We start from the raw sequence: 16,858 nt of genomic DNA on the forward strand, positions 1-16,858 counted from the left end.
TACATATTGTGGCATAGGCCGGCAGCTGTAATTCCGATTTGCCCCCTAGCCTGGGAACCTTCTTATGCTATGGATGCAGTCCTAAAAAAAACAAAAACAAATAAATAAACAAATAAAAAGCTCTTCTTGATGGTTTCGTACCCATGCTGGTGGTGGGGGTTGTGGTCCATGTGGGCAACTCCACGCATTTCCCCCGTGCTCATTTGCCCATGGTTCTGGGACAGACACCTTTGTGCCTCTGTCCACTCTTCCTCACCAAGCTCTCTTAGTCACCCCACCTGGTAGGATTTTTGCCCCCAATGTCTGGAGAAGAGCCTAAGACCTGCAATTTCCCATACTCTATGATCCCTTTCAGGGTCCCAACCCCAATGCCTACCCAGTTCTTGCTTTGTCTTTTTTTTTTTTTTTTGGTCTTTTTTGTCTTTTGTCCTTTTAGGGCTGTACCCATGGCATATGGAGGTTCCCAGGCTAAAGGTCGAATCGGAGCTATAGCTGCTGGCCTACGCCAGAGCCACAGCAACACAGGATCCAAGCTGTGTCTGCGACCTACACCACAGGTCAAGGCAATGCTGGATCCTTAACCCACTGAGTGAGGCCAGGGATCGAACCTGTAACCTCATGGTTACTAGTTGGATGTGTTTCTGCTGCACCACAACAGGCACTCAATCCTTCTCATGTACTCTTTGTGGCTCTCAAGAGGCTCCAAGGACCTTCTCATCTTGTTGCCCACCCCAAAGAATACCCATGGACAGGGGTGGAGGGCAGAGAGAGGACAGGTGAGGTGGACAAGGCCAGGGCTTTATTTGAGTTTGGGCATGATACGGATGAAGAGGATCATGCTGATGAAGATGAAGCAGACAATAATAAGCATGGCCCAGAGCAGCCAGTTGACTGACTTCTGTGTGTGCTGCTCCAGCCGCTCAGATTCTGTCTTTAGCTTCTCTAGATTCTGGTCAGCCATCTTGAGTGAGTGTGACAGGGTCTGCGGGTGAGTTGGGGAGAATGTCAGGACTGGGTCCAAGTGTGGCCTCTTCCTACCACACTGGAGCAAATCTATAGCTCTTGGCCCTTGCTAGTGCTGTTTCCTCTGCTGGGAATGCCATTTTTGCCTTCTACCAAACTCCTACTCAGCTAGCCAAGCCCCAACCATAGTGCCCCTCTGCTGGAAAGCCTTCTCTGACGCCCCAAGGTAGAGGTTTTAGAGTTGCCATAGTCCTCATACCTGGTTATCCTTCTTGATGACACTCTGGGCAGCCAGTGTGTTGGTCTTGAGGCTCCGGGCCAGGCCTAGCATCTCCTCTGCCAACTTCTCCTGGAGGTCCTGGTGTCGCTGCAGGACAAGGTCTAGCTCGGCTGCTGACTGCTTCTCATCCTCTGGCCTGGGCCCTGCTGCCCCACTAACCATACAGATGGGGGGACAGGTGGGTATGAGATGGGGAGGGGGTATGAAGAGACAGACATGTTCTCAAAGAATCTAGAGGTTCTATGCCACTGCCCTGCTTCCCCTTTTTGCTTTGGTTTCTGGGAAGAGCATCCTCAGAGGTGGCTTTTGATTAATGGTTAAATTAATTGATTAATTAATTTGGGGGCGGGGCACATCTGTGGCATATGAAAGTTCCTGGGCCAGGGATTGAATCTGAGCCAGAGCTGCCACCTACACTGCAGCTGTGGCAATCCCAGATCCTTAACCCACTGCACCAGGCCAGGGATTGAACCCTCATCCCTGATGCTGAAGAGACACCAACAATACTATTGTGCCACAGTGGGAACTCCTGACTGCTGGTTTAGACGCTTGTGGCAGCGCCTCAGTGGCCCAAGGACTGTCCAGATCCCCTGCCCCAGTGCTGCTCAAGCGGCTGAAGATACTCACGTTCTCTTCCTCACATTCAGTTCAGGCTCTGGAAACAAAAGAGGCCAAGCAGGAAGAAGGAGAAAATTGGTTTGCTGTTTTCCAACTACCTGACCATTGCTTGGGATGTCTGCTGCTCCTAGTGACATTTTTCATCTTGTCTGCTACCCAGGTGGCCCCTATCAGGCTTCAAAGCGCTCCCTTCCAGGAAATTTTCATCCTTTGGGCTCCCCCAGGCCCCAGGCCCTTCCCTCTAGCCAGTTCTGGACCCTTGGGCTGGGAGTGTCCAACTCTGTTTCCTCTGGGGGCCCCTCCTCTGTCCTGCCACCCCCTCCAGGAGTAACTCGCTAATGTTCCTGGGACACTCTCCCTGGGCTGTGGAAGCCAGGTTAGGCATGAGGGATGTGGGGCAGCAAGGATACATGTCTGTCCCAGGCCTTGAGTCCTGTTCTGCTCACATTGACTCACCTTCAGTAGAGTCCTGTGGGAAAAAGGGAGATGCACCAAGTCACCCACCTTCTCATGTCCCAAGACCTGTCCTTTCTGCTTTGAGAAACTCCCCACTCTCAGTCCTGTGACATCTCATCCTCAGTTTCCTCACATATCACCTGGTAACAACGGCTAATATTTGAAGGGTTAGTTGATCCGCATAAAGTGTTTATAGAGACATTTGCCATCCTCTTTTTAAATTTTATTTATTTATGGAGTTCCCGTCGTGGCACAGTGGAAACGAATACGACTAGGAACCATGAGGTTGAGGGTTTGATCCCTGGCCTTGCTCAGTGGAGTAAGGATACATCGTTGCTGTGAGCTGTGGTGCAGGTTGCAGATGTGGCTTGGATTTGGCATTGCTGTGGCTATGGCGCAGGCCGGCAGCTATAGCTCTGACTGGACCCCTAGTCTGGGAACCATATGCTGCAGGTGCGGCCCTAAAAAGAAAATAATAATTAAAAAAAATAAATTTTACTTATTTATTTTAATGGCCACACCTGTGACATATGGAAATTCTTGGGTCAGGGATTGAATCTGAGCTCCAGAGCAGCAAAGGCCAGATCCTTTAACCCACTGGGCTGGGCTAGGGATCGAACTGGTGCATCTAAAGTGACTTCAGTCAATGAAGTCAGATCCTTAACTCACTGCGTCACAGCGGGAACTCCTTGTCATCCTGTTTTACATATGGAAAAAAACTCATTTCCCTGTGGGTAGGCAGGAGCTAAACGTTGCTCTGGGCTAACTCTGGGGCTTAACTGGAGATGTGCCATTTATTTTTGGCTGCACCTGCAGCGTGTGAACGTTCTGGGGCTAGGGATTGAACCTGCCCCTCAGCAGTGACAACACCGGATCCTTAACTTGCTGCACCACCTGACAACTCCAGAGATGTGCCATTTTTTGCCTTGTAACAAATGCTTACTCATCTAGCAAAGCCCTGGCCACAATGCCTCTCTGTTTGGAAGTCTTGTCTGATCGTCCAGGGCAGAGGCTGTTGGGCTCCCTAGGATCCCTACACCTGATAGTATTTGTTGTTCTGATTACCACCAGGCACTAAACTCCTGTCCCCAACTGAAGCTTCCCAGGGACCAGACAAGGAGCCCTACCGTGCCTAGCAGCTCACTCCGCATCTCACTGGTGTACCGTGCCCGTGACTGTAGGTGCACTGTCTTTGTGGCTGGTACCCGTTCCCTGGCCGTAGTTGGCACTCGGCCAGGGGCCAGGAACTGGTTGGCTAGTGCCTTCTCTGAGGAGGAGGTCTGCAGAAGAGGGAAGAGGGGTTACCAGGGGGCAGGTCCCAGGTGAGCATGAGGAAGGTTGAGGAGGCTGAGGTGCCCCTGCTCACCAGCTTCTCTGCCTGCAGCATCCCCTTCAGAAAATCTACTTTGCGAGAATATTCATTGATCACCTCGGACGCCGGTTTGCTGGAGGGCGAGAAGAGGAAAAAGAAAATCTGTCCACTGTCCCCAGTTCAGGGAAGGGTCTTATCAGGGACTGGAGACCAGGGATCCTGGACTCTAGTTCTCGCCCAGTATTTGAATCACCTGTGGCCACCTGCACTCACCTCGCCTGTGCTTTCAGGACCTGCAGCATGTCTTCAAGAGCTCCCACGTACTGGGGACAAAAAGGGGGGTGTCAGCCCAGTCTCCCTCACCCCTCCAGGGTCTGCTCAAAGGGGTCAGACCCAACAAGGAGCGGGACCAAGATGGGGGCGGGGCTGGAAAACGGGAGGAGCCAAGTGTCAAGGAGGGGAGGCTGAGCCCCAGGGAGGAGCCGGAGGAGATGCAGGTGGACGTGGCGGAGACAACCGGAAGGGGTGTGGCCAGATTGGCAGGCGGGGCCTGGGAGTCGGTCCGGTGGCCTCTACCTGCGGGAATCACCCTCCGGATTCGGGCTCTAAGCGGAAGATGGGCTTCCCTCACCTTTTCTAAACGCCACTCGTCCGGGTCCCGTTTCTCTGCTGCCATCGCCTCGCAGCGGCACAAGAGCCGCACCAGGTTCAGCTCCAGCCTTGACGCTGCCATCGCCACCCAGCGGCACTCCGCCCCTTCCGCCGGCGCCATCTTAATAGGTGGCGGAAGTTCCTTCCGTTAGTCTCCTTCCGGGCGGAAGTGCCCTGCTCGTTTGGTGTCCCATTCTTGTTTGGGGAGGCCGAAGTGATGTTTTGTTTCAACTGAGACGCCATCCCCTTTATATTTACTCAGTGCTGAATTGCTTGCTTATCCTTGTGTGCCATGCCCGCTGGCATGTGGAAGCTCCTGAGCCAGGGATCGAACCCGCGCCACAGCAGCCAGCGGGGCCGCTGCAATGAACGCAGGATCCTTAACTCACTGCACCACAAGGCAACTACCTCTGGTGAGCATCTTGACCCTTCTAGAAGGGTCGAAAAGATAGTCCTTCCTGCCAGGCCCATATGCAACCCGTGAAGTGCTCATTACTTCTCTCCTGCTCAAAATCCCCCGCTCCCGCTCCTCACTCCTTCCTGGGTTCTTTCACTGGCCTCTTCCACACAGGCAGCGCTCCCTGGATTCTCCCAGGGCAGAGGCCCTGAGCTGGGGTTTTAGCATCCAAGACTTGGGAACCGATCCGAACTTTTGCGGCTATGATTTCACCCAGCCTTGAGTCTGACTCCACCTCCCACCATGGCCTAGTGAGTTTCTTAACTTTTTCTAGACCTCCCTTGGGAAACAGGCAGTGTGGCAACGACATGAGCTAGTCCTGGTTGTGAGAGGTGGGGTCAGGTCACCCCTAGTGCCCAGATCCCCATGGTTGGAACCCCGCCTGAGTTCCCAGGAAGCCAAAGCTCCTTGTTTGAGTCCCCCTCCTGGAGTGGACTGGGTGAGGATGGGGGCTTCACAGGGACTGAAGCCCAGCACGCAGCTCTCAACCACCTCCCCGTCCCTCAGGTCATCACCTGTGGGCCTGGTATCCTGTAAAGTACCATGGAGGAGACCAAAATCAGGGTATTGATAAAAGGAGGCTCTAGAGGCAGACAGGGCAGGGTCTGAATCCCAGCCCTACCCTTTCCCAGCTTTGTGGCCTTGAACAAGCCCTCTAACTCTTTGGCATTGTCATCTCAACTCAGGTTTGTCATGGTCTCCAACTTCCCTACCCCACTGGCCCCACCTGCCAGCTGGTTCCCACAACTACCCATCTGGTTGCAAACTGGGACCTCCTCTGCTGGGGGTGGTGGTGTGGTGAAGGTGTTGCTTCTGGTTTTAGTGGGTTCCCAGGGACTGACCCCGCCTCCTTTTCAACCCAGGGCAGATGGCCCTTTCAGCTGACATGTAAGCCCCACCTGGGGAGAGGCTAGATGTGACAAGAGGCAGCTCCCAGGACAGCAGGCTCACCTCACATTCAGTGAGGAGAATGCGGCTCTGCCAGGAGCTGCCTGCTTCCCCAGCTTTCTGGATCAATAAAAAGCACCTCCAGCAAAGCCCACCGCCCTTGTGTGAAGAGTATGTGTGAAATTTCAGTAGCAAAGTTGGATGGAGGAACAAGGCAGGTCCTTTCAGGTGAGGCGCCCAATCCCCTGCCCTGCACCCCTCTTGACAGGCCACAGAGCTGACTCCCATCTACTGACCTCTGCTCTTCCAACCTGGAGCTGGCCTAAGTAGGAACTGCATGCAGACACCTCTCAGGCACTTTTTTTTAATTTCACATGGCTTGCGGATGCCTCTTGTCCCAGACCTGTGGCCATGTGTCCAGGTATCTGGAGAGTGAGCTGAGCCTAAGATAGCCCCGCTCCAGAGATGCCAGCTGCCCAGGCTGTCGCCGTAGACTTGCAGGGACGTACAACCCTAGGCCTTGCCCTCCCCACCCATGATTGGTCCTGAGTTGCGGGCTCTTGTCCTGCCACAGGGGGCGGGCAGTGCCAAGGGCGGCCTACTCCAGCCTCCTGGGTCCAAGGCACAGTGAACAGAGGAGCGATGGCCACATTCGAGACTCCCTGGGATGTGAGGTCTGTGGTGCCTGGAGTGGAGGCCGCCCATTGCCTGGCTCCAGCCAACAATCGATCACCATGGAAGGTTCCATTGCTCCCTCGAATGCATGTCAGCCAGGCTGGCGTACGAATCTGAGATAGACTTGGGGCAGTCGTGTGCCTCAAGTGTCCAAATCCCTTAGGCAGGGTCCCAGCCCTTGGTCTGCCCCGAGCTGTGCTTCAGCATTGGGTCTGAGCCTCCAAAGCTTGGCGGCTGTGTGGGCTTTGCTCTGAAGACTCATGTCCAGGTTATAAGGGAGACGCAGGGCGTTAATACAAAAGTTTGTACATACACATATAAAAAACCGATTTGGTCCTCTGTTAAGGCTGTTACAGTTTAAAGTTATGTAAACCACGCACAAAGAAAACAGTGACCTCAAAAACATATAAAAGGGAAGTTGGGAGACGCCAGGCTGCCCGCCGTGATTTGGTGCTCTGGGCGGGCGCCTCTGTGCGACGTGGGGGCTCAGCAAGGGTGGCCGGGTCTCAGCCGGCCTCTCCCTGCCTGGACTCACTTGGAGCCAGTGCCCACCTCACGTCGCTCTTGGAGCTTTTCATTCCGGATCCTTCTCAGACCACTGAATGCAGGCTCTGGAGCTCCAGCGCTTGGGCCGCGGCACCAGGCCGTCCTTGGATGTCCAGACTCTGGCAGCTGTGGGCCCTCAGCCATTGGCCTGGCCCGAGGCAGGGGGAAGGCAGTAGGTTGGGGGGTCCGAGTACCTCCGCTTGGCCCCAGGAGGCCGGTCATCCTTGTCTAGGGTCTCCTGAGGGCCCTGCGAGGGCAGGTTAGCGCCAGGCGTGATGTACACAGAGTGTACCTGGTCCGGGCGGCGGGCAGGCGGTTCTCGGCGCCTCACAGGGGCAGCAGCTTCCTGGGTGCCCAGTGCCCGGCCAGTGAGATAGGCAGGCAGGCCAGGCGGGAGCTTGATGTTGGCCGTGGGCATGATGGGGGTCCGCCGGGGGGTCTTCACTCTGACCGTCGCGAAGGACAACGGCCTTCGTCGAGGAAGGGCGGCCGCCTCAGGGAGGGGGCTCGGGGCGGGCGTGCTGGGGCAGGGGAGAGCAGGCGCGAGGGGCCCTTTTGAGAGACAGATGGCAGGGTTACTGCAGCTTCAGGGCCATCAGACGGACCCTCGCCCTGGGGCCTGCTGGGTGTGGATACGGGAAGGAAAAAAGCAGACGCTACCTTAATACTGACCTTCCGAGGCCCCCCGCCCGGCCCGCTCTTCCAACAGGCTCTCAGTGCTGGCTGAAGTCTCCGAGTCCAGGTTCTCTTCATCGGAGCCCCGAGGGTCAAGCTCCGGCAGCCGGTACGTGATGTCCTCCCTGGGGATGAGGGGGTCACAATGTCCAAGGCTGTTCCCACAGTGGAAGACTGCCCCATGGAAAAGAGTAGGCCATCTTGGTCCTGGATGGGACTCCCTGCCTCCAGGACCCCAAACCTGACCCCCAAAGCACACCAGGCTCCAAATGCCCCGGCCCAGTGAGACTCATGTGAGGAAGGGGGCAGGTTGCTGCAGGAAGCCAGGCGTCTGTCCTAGTACTGTGCTGGTGAGGTGCTCCTGCCTCAGGATCTTTGTATGTGCTGTTCCCTCTGCCTGCAGTGCCCTGCCTATTCCCAAGCTACCTGGCATAATTTCTAAGGGCATCTCTTTTCATATTCCCATCTTTTTTTTTCAGGCCACACTCCCAGCATATGGAAGTTCCTGGGCCAGAGATTGAATCTGAACTGACCTATGACCTATGCCAGAGTTGCAGCAATGGCAGATCCTTAACCCACTGTGCCAGGCCTGGGATTGAACCAGCTCCTCCACAGAGACAAGCTAGATCAGATCATTAACCCACTATGTCATAGCGAGAACTCCTCATACTTCCATCTTGAGGAGACAGCAAACTGGTGGGTCACCCTATCTAAGGCCAACTTGAAGACAAAGTTCTGGCATCACTCCTCTGTTGTCCCTTCTCTCCCTATGGGCCATTCTTGTTTTCTGTGGTCAAGCAGAAAAGAGCCCTAGGATGTATTTTAGGACAGGAACACCTCGTGACATGGGCACTGGGCCACAGGACTAAGCCTAGCCCGTCAGTCTCCTAACAGCTAGATCCCCTATAGTGGAGGGGCCAGTGGATGGGGGTTGAAAGGGTGGCATGGGGTCGGAGAGACACTTGCTTCTCCTCCTTGATGGACTGGATCCGCTCGATTAGGATCTCCTTCTCTCGATCCTCGTCACCACCAGCTGCTTCTTCCTCTGGCAGCACCCCCAGTTCCTCCAGGCCACCGCTGCTTTTCATCCGGGTCTTGGGATTCTTGATCTGCCAAGAAAAGCGGCAGGTGTGGTCAGCCCCTCTAGGTGGGTGGGGGTCAGTGCTTGTGGATGGAAAGAGGGCGGTGCATCTCCAGGGGAGGTTAGTTCCGACGCGGACGGCTACGCTTAGTAAGGCTTCTCCTGGGATCATGCAGGGACTGAGTGACCGGCACTTGGCTGATTAGTCATCTTCAGCACAGGCGGTCAGCAGGCAATGGGCCTCCCCCAGCATGCACTTCTGGAAGGTTAGGATACAGTTGGCCTATCCTAAGAGACCCTAGGGGTGGAGGGGAACCCCAGCATGCACCGCACCGGGAGACATGCGATTAGGACCGGCCGTATGTGTACATACCAGGACCCCCTCATAGGGAGACGAAAACCCCAGTTTGAGAGGCCATGGCTGGGGGAGAGATGAAGAGAGGGTGACCACACTGGGCCTTGACCAGGTGCTAGTCATGGGCATGCACCATGTCTGATTGCGGGGGTAAGGAGGGGATCCTCCCACAGGAGCCTGGGCCAACCCTTTATTCCCCCACCCACCTCCGAAAGCAAGACCATTTCTGCTGTGGGAACGTTTCCCTGTGGGCGGGGCCCAAGTCTGCAGGGGATGTGGCTGGAGTATGACCAGGATCACCACCAAGTGGGTGATAGAATCCCCTGCTGCTGAGAGGAGCAGTTGGCTTAGAGACTGAGCTAGGACGGGGGTCGTTTGGCTGTGAGGAATCAGCCCCTAACTATGCTGCCATGAGGCTCCTGGTCAGGCTGCCTACGGCAACACACGTGGCTGCAAGTGTATGCATTAGAAGAGACACCACGCCCTATGCCCAAACCTCGCTCACGGCCCCTCCCACAAGGCTCCGCCCCCAACCAAGCCGCAGCCCTGCGTTGCTCACAGCGTTTTGTCTCAGGAGAGAGAGCCTTCGGGAGGCGATGCTCTCCGCAGCCTCCAGTTGGTTGATCTCCTCCATCTTCACTTTGTACTTCCTCATCTGTTCTTTGATCAGCATCTCCACGCACCTGTGGAGAAGGCGATTCGGCTATCCTGGGGGGATGGCCAACGCGAGGGCCCCTCTTCCCCGTCTAGGGAGATGCTGGCCAGAGACTGGGGCAGGGTGGCTGAGGCAGAGACCCAGAGGTCAGGCAGGGCCGCGGACAAGGCTGTGGCCCCACTTCACTCACTGTGTGACCTTGTGCTGCTCACCCCACCTCTCTGAGCCTGGATCCCTGTCTTAACAAGCCTCCTTGTTTGAAGGAGGAAGTACAGTACCGAGGATTAAAGTGAATTGATCCTTCAGTCACTCTGCAGGGTGGGGACAATCCCATCTCACAGAAGCATAGAAGGTGTGGGGAGGCTGGGCGATTTATCCCAGGGGCTGTAGGCAGCTGGCCCCAAGGGCTCAAGAAGTCCCTTGGGACCCAAGGCACGTCTACTTAGTGGTCAGGGCCAGCCTGAGTGGCCAATACCAGGGAGACTCAGCCTGGAGAGATCAGTACCAGGGCGGGGAGGGTGTGGTGGGACAGGATGGACTCGGCCTGGATGGAGAAGCAGTCGTGACCACATAAGAAAAAAAGGCCATGGAATGTGCTGAAAGAGGCTGAAAGCATATCTGTCAACACCATACCACAGCCCAGGTAGTGTCAGGGACACTCTGGGCTCCCCTCCTCTCCGCCTAGCAGCTGCTGCTCATTACTCTCAAAGCGTGTGGCCTGGGGGCCTAGGTCAGGCCTTCCTGTGTTTGCCTCCTGAAACTGCCTAGGGTGACAGGTTCTTATTTTTAGAGTGTGCAGCCTAGATAATATCCTCTTAGTGATGGATGTCTGCTAACCTCCTTTTGAGTTCTTTTGAAGAACCTTTTGAGAACTTTTGAAGATTGTTTAGGGGAAGAAGGAAACTTGAGATCACTGCTTCTGTTTGCTGCTGGCTCTTATTGCTTTCTGACACTGGGAACATGGGGCTTTGCTGTCTCCCTCACCCTGTGGCAAGGAACGAGGGATTTTCCCCTGTTTTTGGTTTTCCACCCTCCAACTTGCAAGTGACGCTCCTGCTGCTTGAGGAGAGAGGCTGCCAGATCTCCCCCCACCCCGGGTCTGGGACTGTGTGAGCCCCATGATGCTGCTGTGAGGCTCGGCTGCCCCTTGTCCCTTGTCTGTCGGAAGAACCCTGCTTGCTGCTCACAGCAAACAGCACACATCCAGGCTTTGTTTGAATTTCCATTTAGGACAAAAGTCATGTGTGTTTGTTAGAAAAGAAGACAGAGTAGAGAGATCAAATGAAGCCCACCCAGGACTCCAGTGCTCAGGGCACCTCCAGGGGCCATCGTGAACGGGGTATATTCTTCGGGACTTTTCTCTGCAGGTGTGTTTACACACTACGGAGGCTAGGCCGTTGGAGGGTTCTGGCATGGGCTCTGCGGTTTAATGTGGGGTCCCTGGTGGGGCTTCTCTGAGTGCATGGCGGGGGTGGAGGCCCGCTGGTCCTGGTACTCACGTGGTGATCTTGAGGACGTCTTTCATGCTGGTCAGTGGGTCTGAGTTGTCTGGGCAGCGCAGGAGGCAGGGTGCGAAGATGATGGCCAGCGCACCGGGTGACATGCGGTTCACATCCTCGAGCAGGGCCACCCTGTGCAATAAGTGGCAGTCAGGAGGTGGCTGGGGAGCCCCAAGACAAGAATCCAGAGCCTGGGGAAGGTGCCAGCACAGCTGGGGGCCCCCTTGTGGACCCCCTCCCAATATGGGCTCATGTCCTGGCATGAAGCCACCAGAGAATGCCGGCCCTGGGGAAGACTGTGGCCAGGCTCCTGCTGGGACCCCACCCCACGGAGAGCTGGTGGTAGGTAGGTGGACAGGCACTTACTTGACCAGGTGAAAGATGAGCCGTTCCAGGGAGTTGTGGTTGGCTTCTGGCAGGTGCTCCAAGACGGCGTAGATGGCGGCCAGCTGCTCTTGCTTCTCTGGCAGCTCTAGGAGGGCCCAGGGGTGTCAGCTACCTGCCAGCCCCACCCTGACAGGCTCCAGGGCCCCGGGGAGCCTCCCACTGGGTTGAGCCTGGGACAGGTATGTGGCAAGCACAGAGGGCCCCAGCCCGGGCCTTGGTTTCTCGGCTGGAGTGATGCAGGTCCCTCCTCCCTGACTGGCCAGAGCAAATACTTAAGGCTCTGACCTACCTCCTGCCCCCCTCCTCCCCTGCTGCCACCGTGGGACTCACCTACGGCGCGGAGGAAGTCACCGTACTGGGCAAAGGTCATGAGGGGCTCGGGCAGCTCTCGGAGCCACTGTTTGAGCACCCCGGTGATGGCGTGGATAGGAAAGTTCTCCAGTTTGACTGCTGTGGGGTCTGTGGGCGGGGGCGGGGGGGGGGGGCGGTGAGTGTGGGGAAGGCAGGGGGCTGGGCCTGGAGCCCCATGCTTCACCCTCCTGCCCTTGACACTGACCTGCCCACAGCCCTCACCTCCTCACAGCACCCACCTGTCTGCAATGCCTGCCGGAGCTCTCTGGTGCGATTGGCCGCACCTGACTTGCGGTAGAGGCCCTCAGTATACAAGCCGTGCATCTCCACATGTTCCAAAAGCTTCTCCAGCACGATGGGCACTGAGACCTTGTCGCTGGTCAGGCTGTCCACGCACACTCCAAAGTGGCCGGGCTCAGTGCCTGGCTCGATCTGCAATGATGGGGAGCAGGGTGGGGGGTGGAGACCTGAGCTGGTTGTCCTCCCTGTCAACCCTGGGCCCTCTTCTGTGGCCTCCATCCCTCCCTCCCTTGAACATCTGGCATCTGGCTGTGGAGGTTGCTTGATGACCTCTGGCAGCGGGTCTCCATGGGAAGCGCCACAGCCCCCTCAAGAGCAGCTGATCCCTTTGTCTTGGGGGGTGCCTGACAAAACCTGGGTGTGCTCTGCTGCGGGACCAGCCCCTCCTGCCAGCTCCGTGCTTCACCTGACACCCCTTGGCCTTGCACTCAGCATACCCTCTCTTCCACATCTCTCAGAACGGCCTGAAAAGTTCCCGGCCCTGGTGGGCTTACCTGCTTCCCGCTTGTGTAAGAGCAGTAGGTCTGAATCTTGTGCACACACTTCTTGTGGCAGGTCATCTTGCACACTAGGGGGCCATGGGGGGAGGGGAAGAGGGTAGTGACTGATAGCATATCAGGGGCCCCAGGTTCCCACGGCTGCCTGTCTCAATGTCTTAGGACAGTGACAACCACCTGGATATTTGCTTTTTTTGGTTTTCTTTTTAGGGCTGCACCCACGGCATATGGAAGTTCTCAGGCGAGGGGTTGAATTGGAGCTGTAGCTGCCGGCCTACACCACAGCCACAGCAACACCAGATCCGAACCATGTCTGCAACCTACAGTGCAGCTCATGGCAACGCCAGATCCTTTAACCCACTGAGCGAGGCCAGGGATTGAATCCATATCCTCAGGGATACTAGTTGGATTTGTTACTGCTGAGCCATGGGACAAGTGCTTGCTTGCTTTTTTTTTTTTGTGCTGCACCTGCAGCATGTAGAATCTGGGCCAGGAATCAGACCTGCACCACAGCTGTCACCAGAACCACAGCAGTGACAACGTTGGATCCTTAACCTGCTGAGTCACAAGGAAACTCCCTGCCTGGGTATTTATGACAGATGTGAGGTGGTGGCCGCTCCTCACATGGGGGCCAAGGGGAGAGAAGGCTACCCTGGCCTGAAAAGAAAAGCCAGCTCTGACTGGGTCCCGGTAGGAAAACAAGTCTGGAGGCCTCCCTGACCCAGCCTGGGCCTCTGGGGACTGACTGGGTTCCCACTTGGGCTTGGCCACCTCCTGGCTGCCAGCCCATGGGCCAGATAGGTTGTCCTGGACTGCACTTGTCTCTCAGGGTCCCTGTGGGGACTGACTGGCCTTGCCTGGCACATGGGGGAAGGGCCAGCAGTTTAGGCAGCAGGAGCAACATGAACAAAGGCCTGAAAATAGGGCACAGAGGGACTTGCCCAGATGGAACTTGTAGAGGGGAGGCTGCAGAGTTGGGTGGAGGCCTTGGGGTCAGTTGAGAACTGGGCTCTGGCCCAGGGTGACAGTGGGAACTTTCGGTGGCTGAGGTGTGACCAGGGCAGTGTTCCAGAAAGATCAGCTGGGGTGAAGGCCCAGGTGCACAGTGAGGGGTTGGGGTTGGGGACATGGTGGGGGATCAGGGGATGTGGGGTGGGAGTTGGGGGACCTGGGGAGATCAGAGGGAGTAATGGGTGACTGGGGTTGGGGAAGGGCACTCACCACTGCAGAGCAGGGCCTTGTCCATGAGCCAGATATAGGAGAGGCACTGCTCGCACGACTGTGGGATGCTCACTTGGTAGCTGGCGAACACATGCCCGTTGTGCTGCTGGACCTGGAACAGTGCGGGAGGGGTGTAGGTGAGAAGGTGGACGCCCCCAGCCCCCCGACAGGGTTGCCATGGGTGCTCAGTGGGGATGCTGCCAGCAGGACCAGGGCCACTCACTCATGACCAGGGACCCTCCCGTAGGGCTGGGCAGGAAAACACATGCTCACCTGCCTGCCTGCCTGCATGTGCACACACACCCATGCTCATGCCCATGCACACGTGGACACGCATACTCACAGCGCGTTCCTGCTTCCGCTTCTTCTTCTGAGATTTGCTCTGCTGTGAGAGAGCATGAAGGCCAGGTCAGTGTGGTCCCCCCTGAGGACACCCCCACCCTGTGACGTCCTGCTGTCAGGACCTCTTGTCACCCAGAGCGGCAGCACCCACCTTGGGAGGCTCGAAGTCGTTCTTGGTGTGCCTGCGGGTGAACTCATCCAGCAGGGACTGGAAGGTGTTGAGGACCAGGTTGGGGTCCTTCTCGCCATGCTCGGCCGCCAGGTTGCTCACCATGATCTGGTAGTTCTCCATCAGGTCCTTGTAGCCAACGTGGATCTTCCCGTTCTGTGGGGACGCAAGGTGTCATCCCCCCTTGGGACAGACAGATGGAGGGGGTGCCCGGGGGGAGTCTGTTGGGGTTGCCACCGGGGCCCTCCCTGGGGCTGGGGGTTCCACATACAGGGACGGAGTACATGGTCTTGAGGTTGCTTCTGAACTTCTCGGTGGCTTCGATGAACAAGCCCTCAATGGGAGTCTTCTGGGAACGCAGGTCATTTATCTGGAGACGGAGGGAGAGATCCACGGACCCCATGTTGGGCGGGGCAGTGACCGCCCTGCCCTGTCCCAAGTCCTTCCCAGGCTCCCCTGGGCTTGGAGAAAAATACCTGGGCCCTCTTGACAAAGACCCTCAGTCTCTCTGGAATCACTCACAGTGGGTGTTGAGCGGCACCCCTGGCCCCCCTCCACCCATCAGGTGCTGGGAACAGTCCCCAGCATGAGGACCAAAAATGTCTGCAGATGTTGCCAAGGGTCGCCTGGGAGCAGACTCACTCCTGGTGGAGAAACGTTTTTGTTTTTGCTTTTCATTTTTGACTGCCCTGAAGCATATGGAGCTCCCTGGCCAGGGATCAGATCCGAGCTGCAGCCTTGACCTAAGATGAAGCTGTGGCAATGCTGCATCCTTAACCCACTGTGCTGGGCTGGGGATCGAACCTGAGTCCCATTGCTCCCAAGATGCCAATCCTGGTGTGTCACAGCAGGAGCTCCGAAAAACACTGGTTTACCTGCTTCCCCACATAGGCACTCAATGCTTGGCTGAGCCCCAGGACTGGGGCTGCCTCAAATGACCTGCGCCTGGTCATTTCATGAGCCTCCGCCCCCGCCCCCCTTTTTTAGGGTCACAGGTGTGGCATTTGGAAGTTTCCAGGCTAGGGGTCAAATCGGAGCTGCAGCTGCTGGCCTATGCCACAGACACAACTTGGGCTCTGAGCCGTGTCTGTGACCGTGGCAACTCCAGATCCTGAACACACTGAGCAAGGCCAGGGATTGAACCCACAGCGTCATGGATACCAGTTGGGTTCTTAACCCACTGAACCACAATGGGAACTCCTCCTGTGCCCTCTGAAGGGTGTTCTAACCCTTTATTGTCCCTGTCGGCCCACTGTCCCAAATGTCACTGTATTTGCTGTGGGAGTGCCCGCAGCTGGGGCTGGGAACACCCTGAATGCAGGCCATGCCTTTTTCACCTCTGTAAGTGCTCAATCATAGCCTTGAATCAAATGCATTTTTTTTTTTTTGGCCACATCCGCAGCATGTGGAAGTTCCCGGATCGAACCTGAGCCACAGAAGCAACTTGAGCTGGATCCTTTAACTCGCTGTGCCCCAAGAGCGCTCCTGAATACATTTTGTAAAAGTATGTTCTAAATAACATAATTTCAGACATCCCTGGTGGCTCAGTGGGTTAAGGACCTGGCATTGTGACTGCTGTGGCTGAGGTTCAATCCTTGGCCTGGGAACTTCTGCATGCCATGCAGGTACGGCTAAAAAAGAAAATTTTGTTCATGACAAGGGAAGGCCACAGGACTTAGGGGTGGCCTGGTGGGATGTGGGTATGTCTGGTGCCCTGCCTGGAAGGTTATTCTGCATGCTAGTGTTTCCCTTTTCTCATGTGTGAGAAAGAGGGCAACCGCCCCCAAGGGGTACTATAAGACAGCAGAACTCAAACTTTCTGGGCAGGAACTGTAGGATAAAAGGCAGCTGCTAGGCCCCTAACCCATGTGTGTACACGCATGCGTGCTCTGGGTGACTCTAGCCAAGAGTGTGTGTGTGTGTGTGTGTCCTAGAATCAGATGCTTTGGGTGTTATGTGGTTCCACACGTTCTGTGTAGCTCCCAGTGAGATGACACATATTCTGTGGCAAAATTTAAGTATCTGCACTGAGTGAGGTCTCACGGGAATCCCAGCTGCGAATTGTAGAAAATCAGCTGATGCCGGGCTTAGAAACAAGTGTCTGGTTTCTGAAACTTTCTTTTTTTTTTTTTTGTCTTTTTGTCTTCTAAGGCCCTACCCATGGCATATGGAGGTTCCCAGGCGAGAGCTCTAATTGGATCTGTAGCTGCCAGCCTATGCCAGAGCCACAGTAATGCCAGCTCCAATCCATGTCTGAGACCTACACCACAGCTCACGGCAATGCCAGATCCTTAACCCACTGAGTGAGGCCAGGGATCGAACCCGCAATCTCACGGTTCCTAGTCGGATTCATTTCCACTGCGCCACAACAGGAACTCCTGGTTTCTGGAACTTTCTGTGTGTATGAACTGCGGACCTGGACTTTCTGTCCTGCCTGATATGGGCTTTGGTGGGACGGTTTGGAAAACTCTGCCAGGTGG

General features: G+C 56.1%; 2 protein-coding genes across 11 annotated transcripts in view; both read right to left on the bottom strand.

Moving 5' to 3' along the window:
• Window positions 1-782: 782 nt before the first annotated feature.
• On the bottom strand, window positions 783-5,850 carry USE1 (unconventional SNARE in the ER 1). The gene is made up of 8 exons (XM_047776684.1): window positions 4,261-5,850; window positions 3,903-3,952; window positions 3,684-3,762; window positions 3,445-3,597; window positions 2,318-2,330; window positions 1,871-1,898; window positions 1,223-1,397; window positions 783-982 (listed from the first exon to the last, which is right to left on the bottom strand). Exons 1-8 carry the CDS (start codon window positions 4,399-4,401, stop codon window positions 800-802), a joined length of 822 nt encoding a protein of 273 aa, XP_047632640.1. The 5' UTR covers window positions 4,402-5,850; the 3' UTR covers window positions 783-799.
• A 125-nt stretch (window positions 5,851-5,975) lies between these two features.
• Window positions 5,976-16,858, bottom strand: part of MYO9B (myosin IXB) — a 111,731-nt gene continuing 100,848 nt past the window's right edge. For 6 of the 10 annotated variants that reach the window (XM_047776679.1, XM_047776674.1, XM_047776678.1 and 3 more), the window contains 14 exons: window positions 14,650-14,748; window positions 14,361-14,534; window positions 14,211-14,252; window positions 13,868-13,979; window positions 12,644-12,717; window positions 12,089-12,281; window positions 11,829-11,957; window positions 11,478-11,583; window positions 11,112-11,243; window positions 9,517-9,640; window positions 8,976-9,023; window positions 8,488-8,630; window positions 7,519-7,646; window positions 5,976-7,398 (listed from right to left, as the gene is read on the bottom strand). In XM_047776679.1, coding sequence (XP_047632635.1) covers window positions 6,983-7,398; window positions 7,519-7,646; window positions 8,488-8,630; window positions 8,976-9,023; window positions 9,517-9,640; window positions 11,112-11,243; window positions 11,478-11,583; window positions 11,829-11,957; window positions 12,089-12,281; window positions 12,644-12,717; window positions 13,868-13,979; window positions 14,211-14,252; window positions 14,361-14,534; window positions 14,650-14,748 — 1,920 coding nt within the window. In that variant the 3' untranslated portion in view covers window positions 5,976-6,982. Of the gene's footprint in view, window positions 7,399-7,506; window positions 7,647-8,487; window positions 8,631-8,975; window positions 9,024-9,516; window positions 9,641-11,111; window positions 11,244-11,477; window positions 11,584-11,828; window positions 11,958-12,088; window positions 12,282-12,643; window positions 12,718-13,867; window positions 13,980-14,210; window positions 14,253-14,360; window positions 14,535-14,649; window positions 14,749-16,858 lie in introns of all 10 variants that reach the window. The other 4 variants (XM_047776681.1, XM_047776676.1, XM_047776675.1 and 1 more) reach the window with 3 other exon arrangements.

Source organism: Phacochoerus africanus, chromosome 4 (genome assembly GCF_016906955.1).
Source record: "Phacochoerus africanus isolate WHEZ1 chromosome 4, ROS_Pafr_v1, whole genome shotgun sequence".
NCBI classification, from domain to species: Eukaryota; Metazoa; Chordata; class Mammalia; order Artiodactyla; family Suidae; genus Phacochoerus; species Phacochoerus africanus.